Source organism: Pleurodeles waltl, chromosome 7 (assembly GCF_031143425.1).
Source record: "Pleurodeles waltl isolate 20211129_DDA chromosome 7, aPleWal1.hap1.20221129, whole genome shotgun sequence".
NCBI lineage: Eukaryota > Metazoa > Chordata > Amphibia > Caudata > Salamandridae > Pleurodeles > Pleurodeles waltl.
This window is the reverse complement of record NC_090446.1, coordinates 1,114,292,663-1,114,308,264: the sequence shown is the minus strand read 5'-3', so window position 1 is coordinate 1,114,308,264 and position 15,602 is coordinate 1,114,292,663. Positions and strand designations below refer to the sequence as shown.

The following is a 15,602-nucleotide window of genomic DNA, read 5'->3' as shown; positions in this document are numbered from 1 at the left end:
GTGGTAACTTTGGGGTTGCCCTGAACCCCCAACGGTGGGCTACCTTGGACCCAACTTTGAACCCTGTAGGTGGTTTACTTACCTGCAAAACTAACAAATACTTACCACCCCCAGGAACTGTTGAAATTTGCACTGTTTCTAGGTTTAAAATAGCTTATTGCCATTTGTGCCAAAACTGTACATGCTATATTGCTGATTCAAAGTTCCTATGATACCTAAGTGAAGTACCTTTCATTTAAAGTATTGATTGTAAATCTTGAACCTGTGGTTCTTAAAATAAACTAAGAAAATATATTTTTCTATATAAAAACCTATTGGCCTGGAATTGTCTTTGAGTGTGTGTTCCTCATTTATTGCCTGTGTGTGTACAACAAATGCTTAACACTACCCTCTGATAAGCCTACTGCTCGACCTCACTACCACAAAATAGAGCATTAGAATTATCTCTTTTTGCCACTATCTTACCTCTAAGGGGAACCCTTGGACTCTGTGCATGCTATTTCTTACTTTGAAATAGTACATACAGAGCCAACTTCCTACATTGGTGGATCAGTGGTGGGGTACAAGACTTTGCATTTGCTGGACTACTCAGCCAATACCTGATCACACGACTAAATTCCAAAAATTGTCATAAGAAACTGATTTTTGAAATTTGAGCTATTTTTCTACATTTTTAAAAGTCCTGCTAGGGCCTTGTGTTAGTCCCTGTTAGCATTTCTTTTAGAGTTTAAAAGTTTTGTAAAAGTTTGAATTAAGTTCTAGAGATAGTTTTAGATTCTTAAAAAGTATTCCAACTTTTAGAAACAAAATGTCTGCTGCAGAAGAGATAGTGATGGAACTCAACCTCACCCCTTACCTGAATCTTAGGATGTCAGAGTTAAGGTCTCTCTGCAAAATCAAAAAGATAAAAACTGGTTCAAACCCTACCAAAGTAGAGCTCCAGGAGCTTTTGGCAGAGTTTGCTAAAAACAACCCCTCTGATGATGGCCTCACAGAGGGGGACACTAGTGATGTGGAGGATCTCCCACCTCCAGTCCTAGTTAGGGAGACCAGGGTTTCTCCAACCCTGACTCTAGAAGGGATAGTCAGAGATGTTGCTTCTCTCACAGGAGAGTCGAACAGCTCTGGAAGCCTTGAGGGTAGCCTCAATGAAGATGACCTCCTGTTAGCCAGGATGGCCAAAAGATTAGCTTTGGAGAGACAGCTCCTAGCCATAGAAAGGGAAAGACAAGAGATGGGCTTAGCTCCCATCAATGGTGGCTGCAACTTAAATAGGGTCAGAGAAACTACTGACATGCTAAAAATCCCCAAAGGCATTGTAACAAAATATGAAGATGGTGATGATATCACCAAATGGTTCACAGCTTTTGAGAGGGCTTGTGCAACCAGAAAAGTAAACAAATCTCACTGGGAAGCTCTCCTTTGGGAAATGTTCACTGGAAAGTGTAGGGATAGACTCCTCACACTCTCTGGTAAAGATGCAGAATCCTATGACCCCATGAAGGCTACCCTGATTGAGGGCTTTGGATTCTCCACTGAGGAGTACAGGATTAGGTTCAGGGGGGCTCAAAAATCCTCGAGCCAGACCTGGGTTGATTTTGTAGACTACTCAGTGGAAGCACTGGATGGTTGGGTAACTGGAAATGAAGTGCATGACTATGTTGGGCTTTATAATTTGTTTATGAAAGAACACATTTTAAGTAACTACTTCAATGAAAAGTTGCATCAGTATCTGGTAGACCTAGGTCCAATTTCTCCCCAAGAATTGGGAAAGAAGGCAGACCACTGGGTCAAGACTAGGGTAACCAAAACTTCCACTGGGGGTGACCAAAAGAAAGGGATTACAAAGCCTCCCCAGGACAAAGTGGGTGACACTAGAAATAAAGAAAAAGAGTCCGCTGTAGGCCCCCAAAACACAGACAAGGTGGGTGGGCTCCAAGATACAACCCAAAACAAAGGTAGGTACCGGGGTAAGAACTGGGATGCTACTAAGGCATGGTGCCAAAACTGTAGACAGACAGGGCACCACACCAAGGACACTTCTTGTCCCAAAAACAAACCCCATAGCAAAATCCCAGGGGTGACCAGTGTAGCCATTGGGGATGACTCCTCAGATGAGGAGGTCTTCATAGCCTTCAACTGGAAAAAGGGCACAACAGGTGAGTTGGAGATTCCAGAGGGAAGTAGACACTTCCACCACCTACTGGTGAATGGAATCCCAGCCACTGCCCTGAGAGACACTTGTGCCAGTCACACTATTGTGCATGACAGGCTGGTGTTCTCAAACCAGTACATCCCAGGTGAGACTGCCAGAGTAAGAGTTAGCCCAGACAGGGTCACTAATAGACCTGTGGCTTTTGTGCCCATAGAAGTGGGTGGGACGTTTAGCTGGAGAAGGGTGGTAGTAAGTACAGACCTCCCCCTTGATTGTCTCCTTGGAAATGACTACCCAGAGGTTAGTCAGAGCCCAAGAGAGGAACTGGTCCAGTGCCAGTCCTCTCCCAAGGATTCTGGAGGTGCTACCCCTGCAGTAACTGCAAGTAGGCCCCAAAAGAAAAAGAAAGGAAAACAGAGTAGGAAAGGTGGACAACCTTTAGCCAAGGTTCCAGCAAGCCAAGGAGATTCTGCTCCAGTAGGGGAGAACTCAAAAAATGGCACTGGTAAAGTCCAACCTGACCCACAAGAAGTCCTGGCTAGTCAGGCAACTGTTAAACTTGAGTGGGTGGCTCCTCAGTTAACAGAAGAAAGAGTGGAAGAAGGGTGTTTACTACAAGATGTAGTAACCCCCCACTCTTACACAGCAGACAGGCACCCTGAACCCAAAGAAGCCTGTAACTTAGCAACTTCCCTGGTAGGTGAAGAGCTAAAGGTGTGGTTCTGGGCACTGACAGCTGTCAGTGGCCTCTGCTGGGTGTTAGCCTTTATGGCTGCACTATCCTTGGCATGGTGGTCTGACCCCATGCCAAATAGCAAGTTAGGCCCCCTGACCCTGTTGGTCATGGTGGGGTTACTCCAGCTCTCGGTAACCTCTTTGGGTAAGCTAGGGGTGACCCTGGCTAAAATAAGATTAGAAGAGGTGGATACCTCTAAGCCGAAACTAGAGAGAATGGGTGAAGACATTAAAAGCACAGACAAGAGGCAATTCAGACTAGGTCCTATCACTGTGGAAGTGGGTCAGTTCCCCAGAGGGAATGACCTGAACAGGAGGATGTAAGGCAGAGTAGGCCCTGCAACAAACCAGCCTATTTCCTCTACTCTTCCTCACCTGACAGACTAGGAAGACTCTCCCAGCTTTGGCTGAGTCTCCTGGCCTGTGGGCTGGGGGGGGGGGGGGGGGGCTTGTGAAAGGAAATGGCTCCCTGTTGCAGTTACCCCCCACTTTTTGCCTGATACTGATGCTGACTTGACTGAGAAGTGTGCTGGGACCCTGCTAACCAGGCCCCAGCACCAGTGTTCTTTCACCTAAAATGTACCGTTGTTTCCACAATTGGCACAACCCTGGCACACAGATAAGTCCCTTGTAAAAGGTACCAGTGGTACCAAGGGCCCTGTGACCAGGGAAGGTCCCTAAGGGCTGCAGCATATGTTGTGCCACCCTAAGGGACCCCTCACCTAACACATGCACACTGCCATAACAGATTGTGTGTGTTGGTGGAGAGAAAAAGGCAAAGTCGACATGGCATCCCCCTCAGGATGCCATGCACACAAAATACTGCCTGTGGCATAGGTAAGTCACCCCTCTAGCAGGCCTTACAGCCCTAAGGCAGGGTGCACTATACCACAGGTGAGGGCATAGCTGCATGAGCAATATGCCCATACAGTGTCTAAGTCTATTCTTAGACATTGTAAGTATAGTTGTGGCCATATTAAGTATATGGTCTGGGAGTTTGTCAAAAACAAACTCCACAGCTCCATAATGGCTACACTGAATGCTGGGAAGTTTGGTATCAAACTTCTCAGAATAATAAGCCCACACTGATTCCAGTGTTGGATTTATTAAAACATGCACACAGAGGGCATCTTAGAGATGCCCCCTGTATTTTACCCAATTGTTCAGTGCAGGACTGACTGGTCTGTGCCAGCCTGCTGTTGAGAGACGAGTTTCTGACCCCATGTGGTGAGGGCCTTTGTGCTGTCTGAGGACAGATACAAAAGCCTGCTCTGTGTGGAGGTGCTTCACACCTCCCCCCTGCAGGAACTGTAACACCTAGCAGTGAGCCTCAAAGGCTCAGGCATCGTGTTACAATGCCCCAGGGCACTCCAGCTAGTGGAGATGCCCACCCCCTGGACACAGCCCCCACTTTTGGCGGCAAGTCCATGGGAGATAATGAGAAAAACAAGGAGGAGTCATCCACCAGTCAGGACAGCCCCTAAGGTGTCCTGAGCTGAGGTGACCCCTGCCTTTAGAAATCCTCCATCTTGATTTTGGAGGATTCCCCCAATAGGAATAGGGATGTGTCCCCCTCCCCTCAGGGAGGAGGCACAAAGAGGGTGTAGCCACCCTCAAGGACAGTAGCCATTTCCTACAGCCCTCCCAGACCTAAACACACCCCTAAATTCAGTATTTAGGGGCACCCAGAACCTAGGAAAATAGATTCCTGCAACCTGAAGACGAAGAAGGACTGCTGACCTGAAGCCCTGCAGAGAAGACGGAGACACCAACTGCTTTGGCCCCAGCCCTACCGGCCTGTCTCCCCACTTCAAGAAAAACTGCAACAGCGACGCGTCCCCCAGGGTCCAGCGACCTCTGAAGCCTCAGAGGACTACCCTGCATCTAAAAGGACCAAGAACTCCAGAGGACAGCGGCCCTGTTCCAAAGAAAGCAAAACTTGCAACAAAGAAACAACTTTAAAAGGACTCCACGTTTCCCGCCGGAAGCGTGAGACTTTCCACTCTGCACCCGACGCCCCCGGCTCAACCTGCGGAGAAACAACACTACAGGGAGGACTCCCCGGCGACTGCGACCCTGTGAGTAGCCAGAGTTGACCCCTCTGGGCCCCCCAGCGACGCCTGCAGAGGGAATCCAGAGGCTCCACCTGACCGCGACTGCCTGCTTCTAAGAACCCGACGCCTGGTAAAGACACTGCACCCGCAGCCCCCAGGACCTGAAGGATCCGACCTCCAGTGCAGAAGCGACCCCCAGGAGGCCCTCTCCCTTGCCCAGGTGGTGGCTACCCAAGGAGCCCCCCCTTGCCTGCCTGCTGCGCTGAAGAGACCCCTGGGTCTCCCATTGAAATCTATTGCAAACCCGATGCCTGTTTGCACTCTGCACCCGGCCGCCCCAGTGCCGCTGAGGGTGTACCTTTTGTGCTGACTTGTGTCCCCCCCGGCGCCCTACAAAACCCCCTTGGTCTGCCCTCCGATGTCACGGGTACTTACCTGCTGGCAGACTGGAACCGGGGCACCCCCTTCTCCATTGAAGCCTATGTGTTTTGGGCACCACTTTGACCTCTGCACCTGACCGGCCCTGAGCTGCTGGTGTGGTAACTTTGGGGTTGCCCTGAACCCCCAACTGTGGGCTACCTTGGACCCAACTTTGAACCCTGTAGGTGGTTTACTTACCTGCAAAACTAACAAATACTTACCTCCCCCAGGAACTGCTGAAATTTGCACTGTTTCTAGTTTTAAAATAGCTTATTGTCATTTTTGCCAAAACTGTACATACTATTTTGCTGATTCAAAGTTCCTATGATACCTAAGTGAAGTACCTTTCATTTAAAGTATTGATTGTAAATCTTGAACCTGTGGTTCTTAAAATAAACTAAGAAAATATATTTTTCTATATAAAAACCTATTGGCCTGGAATTGTCTTTGAATGTGTGTTCCTCATTTATTGCCTGTGGGTGTACAACAAATGCTTAACACTACCCTCTGATAAGCCTACTGCTCGACCACACTACCACAAAATAGAGCATTAGAATTATCTCTTTTTGCCACTATCTTACCTCTCAGGGGAACCCTTGGACTCTGTGCATGCTATTTCTTACTTTGAAATAGTACATACAGAGCCAACTTCCTACATGGATTCACTGTGGGGTTAACATAGTATGTCCATGCTGTCATGGAATAGACAATGAAATTGGTTTTGGCAATAACACACTGTGGCAATGGTGTCATAAAATAAACATGAGATATTCTGAAATAGGTATATTGTGTCCCTGACGTCAAAGGCCAGACAGTACCAATGCACTGGGGGAATAATACATAATGTGTAAGATGTCATACAAAGGAAAATTAAGAACCATTCTTAAATCTCCTCTCACAAACATTCAGATACCTCAACTCCACAGGACTCCTACTTGCACACATCCCTCGTATAAACAGAACTGTTCTGTTATATCGCTCCTAAAGTGTGGACCGGCCTCCCACTCCACATCTGACCCTACTCCCTTTTTCTTGAATTTTTCAAGTAGCTGAAGACCTGGATTTTCAATTAACTAACCTACCATAGGCAGGGCTAGGTTTCTGCTCAGTGCCAGGAAACCTTTGCGGGTGGTAATGCGCTTCACAAATACACACAATATAACACAAAGTTGGATTCTGAAATTAATACATTGGGACCATGTTGTAATCTTTTTGTCCCCATTGTCCACGCTCCCTGTATCTGAAAAGGGACTTGCTTAATACCACCCACATTCCTCTATTTGGTGCACTGTTCCTATGCCTGAATAAAAGGAGGCATACCCCTCAGCGCCGGGAGCTTGTTACAAAAAACCTTATTTTAGAAATGCTCACATCTGTCTTAAATGCGCACAGTGGCGGTGACCTGGGGTGGGTGTTCAACAGAAGGATCTAGCGAGAAGGACAAGTGGGACCACATAGAAGAAATCCAGGAATTGTTAGATCAGACCTTCTTCAGTGCGTGCACTGGTGTTTACCGCACTAGGTAGCCATCGGCAGGGTGTGCTCTCACCTTCAGATTGTAGACTCCGGGCTTCTGGAGCCTTAGGCTGTACGTAGGGCCGATGTAGGCGAAGCTTTCTACATCATCCACAACCCAGGTGTAGGAGACCGAGGTGCCCTGGCTGATGGAAGCAGAAAATACCTGCGGTGAAAGAAGCCAGGGTCAGTGGTCACAGTACTGAATGCGGAACCAGCCACTTACGGCTTTCCTACACATTATTATTAAACTAACCCTTCATCCTCTTACCACCATTGCTGACTAGTTTGTCTTTTCTCATTAAAGAGGCACACCTGGGCAGTACGGGCTCCCCTGGATCTTCATGGGAATGAATATGCCCTTCGTGTCTCTGTGCTTTGAGTCTGTGTCTGCATGTGCAGTGTGCCCCCACAGCTCTCACATTAGCTTTCATGGCTACACACAGTCTTGTGTATGTCTGTATGTGCACGTCGTGTCGGCTTCAGCTTTTTACCCAATAGTATCTGGTTGAATCTTGTGTGCAGCTGCACAGGTCTGGTGTGTTTCTGTGTTAGCTACAAGCCCCTCTGTTTGTTTGCATATGACATGTGCCAGTGGGTGGGTGACATAATGTGCCCTTGTTTGTCTGTCAACACTAGATGCCTCGGTGGTTCTTTGCACGTTGACTGGACCTGTGTGTGTCTGCATGTGCTATATGGGCCATTGTGCTCCTTTGAAAGCTAATTACTCCTCTGTGTGTGAAAAGTCTATGTACTCTTTCGTGCGTTTGTATACATCATGTCCCCATTTCTGTGTCTTTGCGTGCTGTGTCGTACTACGTGCGTGAGGGCGTGCGTGTTTGTTGGGTGGAGGCATTGCTAGCATATGTCCGCATGACCCTTTTTTGTATCTGCAACTCCATGTGCAGGCCAGTGCTTCATGCGTTACTGTATGTGTTTGTGTAATGTATGCAACGCTGACATCCCCTGATATGTACTTCTTGTAAAACGTGTTTCTGTGTGCCTGCATGTGATCTATGCCTGTTTATGCAAATTTTGACTTTGTGTGCACTATGGGGGTCATTCTGACCCTGGCGGCCGGTGGCCGCCAGGGCCACCGACCACAGGAGCACCGCCAACAGGCTGGCGGTGCTCCCGAGGGCATTCTGACCGCAGCGGTTCAGCCGCGGTCAGAAAGGGTAAACCGGCGGTCTCCCGCCAGTTTACCACTGCCCGTTGGAATCCTCCAAGGCGGCGCAGCTTGCTGCGCCGCCGAGGGGATTCCGACCCCCCCTACCGCCATCCAGTTCCCGGCGGTCCGCCCGCCGGGAACCGGATGGCGGTAGGGGGGGTCGCGGGGCCCCTGGGGGCCCCTACAAGTATTTCACTGTCTGCTTGGCAGACAGTGAAATACGCGACGGGTGCAACAGCACCCGTCGCACCGTGGGAAGGGAGTTTTTCCCTGGGCTGGCGGGCGGTCTTTTGGCGACCGCCCGCCAGCCCAGGGAAAAACTTAGAATACCCTCCGCGGTCTTTCGACCGCGGAGCGGTATTTCGGAGGGGGGAACTCTGGCGGGCGGCCTCCGCCACCCGTCAGGGTCAGAATGACCCCCTATGTGTTTTTGTTTGTCTTTATGTGATGCTATAGGTGAATATACAATTGCCTCCGAATGAACATATGCGGGAGTGTAATAATAAGAGCATGGCTACAAGTGCATTTTCCACCTGAGTGGAATTGGACCTGATCCTCTGCTCCGTTGCTGGAAAAAAAAAGCACAGTTGCCTTTGGAGCATTGTGAGAGGCTAGGTAATGTAGTTACCTTAACGCCTAGGGTGGCTCCTCCGCTATGGCGGTGGAGCGTTGCTCCCCACACCCCTCCCCGCACCGTCCCAGCAGCAGCTGAAAAACCTTTACTGTAAAAACGTAATAAACTATGTAAGAAGAACAGTCACTCACTCCCTCATTAGCAGCAGACTGGTCTACGGCAACGCCCTCTACGCAGGGACCATAGCCAAGCTTCAAAGAAAACTCCAGCGAATCCAGAACGCAGCCGCACGTCTCATCCTCAACCTTCCTCGTCACAAACACATATCCACCCACCTCAGATCACTACACTGATTGCCCATCAACAAAAGGATCATTTTCAAAGTCCTCGTCCACGCTCACAAAGCCCTCCACAACACTGGACCGGCCTACCTCAACGAACGAGTAAACTTCCACATACCCACCCGACAGCTCCGCTCTGCCGACCTCGCCCTCGCTACAGTCCCCTGCATCGAACGCACCATATCCGGTGGCAGATCCTTCTCCAACCTCGCCGCCAAGACCTGGAACTCCCTCCCCACCAACCTACGCAAGACCCAGGACCTCCTTACCTTCAGAAAGCACCTTAAAACATGGCTTTTTGAGCAGTAACCAGCACCCACCCACTCCTCCCCTCCCAGCGCCTTGAGACCCTACCGGGTGAGTAGTGCGCTTAAGAAATTATTTGATTTGATTGATCACGTTTTTACTGCAAAAGGGGTGGGACCACTGGTGTGACAGGGACTGAGGGGGAGTCCACAGCACTCCCCCTCAGTGCTGCACTCTCCCTCAGTGCGCATGTATGTATGGTTGGCCGTCTTGGGCCAGCCAAACATACATGCGCAGTAGGCTCTGTTCAACCAGGCACCGCAGTGCCAGATTGGAAAGAGCAGGCAGACGCTCCCACTCTGCCTCCGAGCGCCCAGCCAGGGCGCTCCGTCAAATCCTACTGCTGCTTTCATGCTGCTGGTAGCATGAAAGCAGCGATAGTAATGGAAGCAGGGCAGGCTGTGAGCCTGAGCCTGTCCCTGCTGATGAGGAGTGGGGAGCGGTTCGGAAGTGGCATGGCGCAGCGAAACAGGTACGTTTTTTTTCATTTTTTTATTTTTATCGCACCCCCCGCACCCTGCCTATTCTCCCTCCCGCGAGCAGTGACTGATGCTAACTGCAGTAAGGTAAACACTTTTCATAGGCACTCACAATGTACTTCCAAAAACATCCCCAGTAAGAAACTCAGTACGCAGATCCTGTATGTAGGGTTAATTTGGCATGCAGGCAATGCACTCAAACTCCTGTACTTGGGAAGTACCTTTAAAAAGCACCGTTAGGGGGTAAGCACTGTAATCAATGTAATGTGATTACTAATACATTAATTACTATTGCCTGCCCTTGACAGAGTGTGGCAGCACAAAAATTCCTCGGTACTTGAATTTCTCAATGCTTGGAACCAGAACTTCTTGGTTTGATGCGCATGTCTCCTGCATTCCTTCCTTTTCTAGGGTCGAGCCTGCGAGTGCATGTGCATGCGTCTCGCTTGTGAGTCTATGTTGTTAGGGTCGAGCCTGCGAGTGCATACGTTAGCACATTCGTCTTGCTTGCGAGACTCTGTTGTGTACAGTAAAGGGCTTGGAGTCTGCCTGTTGTTTAACATTTCTTGGCTTGCATGGCACTCTTCTTTACAGCCTCGTAATTCGTCACTGCAAGCCAAGCATCATTTCCGTTCCTCTGTGTGGAGCAGGGACCAAGCACTGATTGATTCAACTAAATCAGTGCCCGCCCACTGCTTCCGATCTGATTGAGGTACTACTTCATTCTTTTTAACTTCTAGTGCCCTGTAAACCGAAGGCTTGTGACTGGCAAAAACGTGACCAGCAGGACAAACAAAATTGCCAATTTTTTATTTATTTTTAGCTAACTTACTTTTATTTTTCCAAGTCAGCTTTTCTCACTTTGCACTCATATTTTCTTTTGTTTTTGCTTGTGGGTGCTATTCTTAAAAGATGACAACTAACTTGTTCTAAATAATGCAAAGTGACTTTGTTTCTTTATTATGTCTAATTTCTGAAATAATACTATAACACATAATCCTGTAGTACACCCCAATCCACTGCACTCCAATCTGCCCCACTACAATCCACCCACCTCACCCCACACCAATCCACTGCAATCTAATCCAAACCATTCACCCCAATCCAATCCACTCCAACCCACCCCACTCCAGTCCTCCCAAACTACCCCAACCTAATCTGCCCCACTCCAGTTCGTCCCACTTCAACCCAAAATAATCTACACCACTCCAAAACAATATTTCCCGCTCCAATCCCAAAACATCTGCCCCACTCCTATCTGCCCCACTCCATTCCAAAACAATATGCCCCACTTCAATCCAAAAGAACATGCCGCACCACAATGTATCCCGCCCCAATCGAAAACAATCTGTCTCACTCCAATCGAAAACAATCTGCCCTATTCTAAAACAATCTGCCCATCTGCAACCTACTGCACTCCAATGAAAAACAACCTGCCTCACTCCAATCTGCACCACTCCAATCCACCTAATTGCAATCTGCCCCACTTTAATACAAAATAATCTGCCCCACTCCAATCCAAAACAATATTCCCCACTCCAATCCAGTCCTCCATACCGCAATCCAATCCATAGCAGTCCATTCCAATTCACCCCACCCCAACCACCCCACTCCCATCCAGTCCACCCCACATCAACTCAATCCACCCCACTTCAATTCAATCCACCCCACTCCAATCCAGTCCACCCTAATACAATCTCCCCCACTTCAATCCAATCTGCCACACTCCAATCTGCCACATTGCAATCCAAAACAATTTACCCCACTAGAATCTACCCTCTCCAGTCTGCCCCACTCCAATCCAAAACAACCTGTCCCATTACAATCCACCCCACTACAATCTGCCCCACTGCAGTCCAAAACAATATGCCCCACTACAATCCCTTTCAACCAAAACCAATCTACCCACTCCATTCCAATTCACCCCACTCCCATCCAATCCACCCCACACCAACCCAATCCACCCACTACAATCCAATCCACTCCACTCCAATCCACCCTAATATAATCTGCCCCATTCCAGTCTAAAACAATCTGCCCCACTCTAGCCTGCCCCACTTCAAGCCAATATAGTATGCCCAACTCCAATCCAATCATCCTCACCCCTATCCATTCCAATCCAACCCACCCCACTTCATTCCAGTTCACCCTAAACCAATCCGTCCACTCTAATCTGCCTCACTCCAATCCAAAAAATCAGCTTCCCTCCAAACTGCCCCACTCCAATGCAAAACAATCTGCCATACTTTAATTCATTTCAACCTGCGCCACTCCAATCTGTCCAACTCCAATCTGCCCCACTTTAATCCAAAACAACCTTCCGCACTCCAACCTGCTCCACTCCACTCTGCCCAGCAGCAATCCCAAACCACTCCAATCCAAAACAATCTGCCCCACTCCAATTCGTCCCACTCCAATCCAATCCACCTCACTCCATCCCAATTTACCACCTCCAAATCACCACAATCCACCCCCCTACAAGCCAGTTCAACCCACACCAATCCAAACCTCCCCAATCCAGCCCAGTGCAAACTGCTCCAGTCCAATCCAATACACCTCACCTCACTTTACCCCAATCCAATCCACCCCAATCCACTCAATCCAATCCACCTCACTCCAATCCATCCCACCTCAATCCAATCCACCCCAATCTGATCCATCCCAATCCAGTCCACCCCACTCCAGTCCACCCCACTCCAATCCAGTCCAATTCACCCAAAGTCAGTCTATCCCACCCCATTTCAATCCACCCCACTCCAATACAATCCACTCCAATCTACCCCAATCCACCACACTCTATCCCAAACTAATCCACTACACCGCATGCCAGTTCAGTCCACCCCATCCAATCCAATCCATCCAAACCACCCCACTCCAATCCACCTTAATCCAATCCAATCCACCCTACTCCAATCCACCTCACTCCAATCCAATTTAGTCCACTCTACTCCAGTCCAATGCACCCCTCTACAATCCAATCTACCACTTTCCAATCCAATCCACCCCACTCCAATCCACCCCTCTCCAGTACAATCCCCCACTCGAATCCAGTGAATCCATTCCACCCCTTCTCATCAAATCCACCCCACTCTATACCAGTCTAACCCACCCCATCCCACTCTATCTCGTTCCATTCCAGTCCACCCCACTCCAATCCAATCCAACCACCCACCCCACCCCATCACTCAATAAAAACCACCCACCCCATCCAATCCATCTCCCCGTGCCCTGTCACTCCAACCCTAACCACCCACCCCAATCCAATCTAATCCACCCAACCCAATCCATTCTAATCCATCCCAATCCAATCCACTTTACACATTTCAATCCACCTCACTCCAGTCCAATCCACCCTGATCCAACCCACCCCACTCTACTCCAATCCACTCCACCCTGCTACCTCAATCCTCTCCAACCCACTCTACCCTATTCCACCCTACTACACTCTACAACGCTCTCTGCCACTGAATCACTGAACTCTACTCCCCTCTATGCAACCCTACGACACTCTACTCCCCCCACTCCAGTCTACGGCACTCCAACAAATCCGCTCTATGACACTCTACTCTCCCACTGCATTCTGACACTCCATGCCACTAACTTTTAGCCATTCTGAACAGCAGCCACACTGGTAAAATACATTGACATAGTCAATGGCTCTTGTATAGGTGAAACCTACTGGCTTTGCCAATGATTATCTTTCTAGTCTTTCTAGTCTGCAGGAGGCAGACTCAGAAACAGCAAAATTGCTTCAGACGTCACTTCGGCAGATGAGAAGGAGGACATTTCACTCATCTGCTGGTGTGTGAGGGGGATTTGAGGGGGCTGTGTGTATCTATGTTTGAGTATGTGTGCGTGTGAGCGAAAGAGAAAGTTGTGTGTGTGTGTGTGTATGTCTGTGTGTGTGTAAGAGTTTTAGTGTTCCGATGAGTTTGATCATGTGTATGAAAGTTTAATGGGTATTTGTGTGTTATTTTATGATCTTAGGGCCAGATGTTCCAAAAAAGTGCTTTGTAATTTTCCTGATAGTGAATCTTAGCGATTTGCTATTATGAAATCGCAAACTACGATGTATGACAATGTGTTTGACACTGCTAGCAATTTGCAGTGGGTCACAAATTGACCTGCTTCATCAATATTCATGAGGCAGGTCACATTTTGTGACCCATTGTGAATGGCTACAATCACAAGGATGGTGGCCTGCTGTGGACAGCAGACCACCATGTCTGTGATTGCTTTTAAATAAAGGAAAACAGAATGCATTACAAAAGTTTTCTTTTAATTTTTTAAGAGCAGGCAGTGGTACAGACCACTGTCTGCTCTTAAAAAATGTTTGCACCCCCAACCTGAAGTTGGTGGTAACTGTAATTGTTTTGATTATTTTGTGACTGCATTCCCGGTCGCAAAACAATCATACAAGGCCCTGCGAGTCGCTATTAGGCACGCACCTTCCTAATAGCGAGTCTCAATCCCTAATATCTCACATATTTACAAAGGCCGAAAGAGGGTGCGTGGAAGAGAGGCCATTTTTGGACCGGTGCCTCTGCTTTTACAGACTTGTACATTATACTTCTGGGATTGGGTCACTGTGCACGTATATGACTGCTCATTTGGAAAAGCAAGCTTGTCACTCAGTGTCTGTGTGTGTGTCAACGAGTTTGCATGTGAATAAGTGAACACATTCAAGGACATGAATCGTTCTTTGTTTATTTGAGACATGTGTGTATTGGAATATACACCAGGTGAGTGACATACCTCTCTCTTCACCTCAAAGATTTCTCACCTGCAAAACACCAACCAGCATCCTACGAGGCCCTAGAGGCTCCACCCGCAGAGACGTGATGACATTGTGCGACTGGATCTTCACCGACAGGTTCTGTGAGCTGATCTGATTGGATACCAGGATGTTAAGAGTTTCGTCTTGAGTGTCTGCCAGGAAGACCCATACAAAGGAGAACCAGCTATCCTTGGTGTCTCTTCGACACCCTGGCACGGTCGCCTGGATGCTGCTAGGACAAGAGGATTTGAACCCTAGGCCAGTTTGGTCTACTGGAGCTGCCCACTGCACCGTGGCATTTGTTCCAGATACAATCTTGATGACAAGCATTGTCCTGGACTGGGTAGGTAGGTGAATTTTGCCACTTATTGGCACAGGATGAATAATCTGTAGCCCTTCCACCCGGCTCTGTACATCCACAGCACAGCTGACCTGTGAGCTACTGACCATATTGTGAATGACCGCAGTGTACGTGTACACTCCTGGCTCCCCTTGCCCACTGAGCAGCGGTGTCACTGCAAAACTTCTTAGGTCATAGGCAGAGGTCACTCGGAGGTCACAGACAACATCGTCTTCCCAGGTAGGGTTGGTGAGCCCAGTGACCCGGCTCTCCCACCAGTAGTTTCTCCTAAGACTCATGTAGCTCTGTCTCCAGGGAGAGTGAGGGCTGTGCTGGCAGCGGAGAAGTGCACCAACCCCTCCAGTGTGCTGGATCCCAATGATGTCATCAGGATACACTGTGATCTCCTTCTCCGACAGGAGGACCTGAAACACAGAAGAAACAACAAATCATTCACTACCTGCGAGTTGGAAAACAAACCCTTGCTAAAGCAGGTAGGCCAGTGCCAGCCTTCATGTATTGCCATAGAACCACTGCCCGCACTTTCATTTCACCACTAGATCATAAATACTGGTGTGAGTTCACCATCAAGCCACAGTCACTCCTCAGATCCACCCACCAGACAAAACTATCCTTATTCATGCTCAGATAGGAACAATCCACCTGGAACTGCCCAGCCTAATGCCCTCCAGATGGAAACAGATGCAATCCCAGACCAGTTCTGAACTATGTAGG

General features: G+C 48.7%; 1 protein-coding gene across 1 annotated transcript in view; it reads right to left on the bottom strand.

Moving 5' to 3' along the window:
* Positions 1 to 15,602, bottom strand: part of LOC138246998 (polycystin-1-like) — a 521,270-nt gene that overhangs the window by 378,298 nt on the left and 127,370 nt on the right. Inside the window, exons 12-13 of the mRNA XM_069201747.1 lie at positions 14,534 to 15,292; positions 6,914 to 7,045 (exon numbers count right to left, since the gene is read on the bottom strand). Coding sequence (XP_069057848.1) covers positions 6,914 to 7,045; positions 14,534 to 15,292 — 891 coding nt within the window. The remainder of the gene's footprint in view (positions 1 to 6,913; positions 7,046 to 14,533; positions 15,293 to 15,602) is intronic.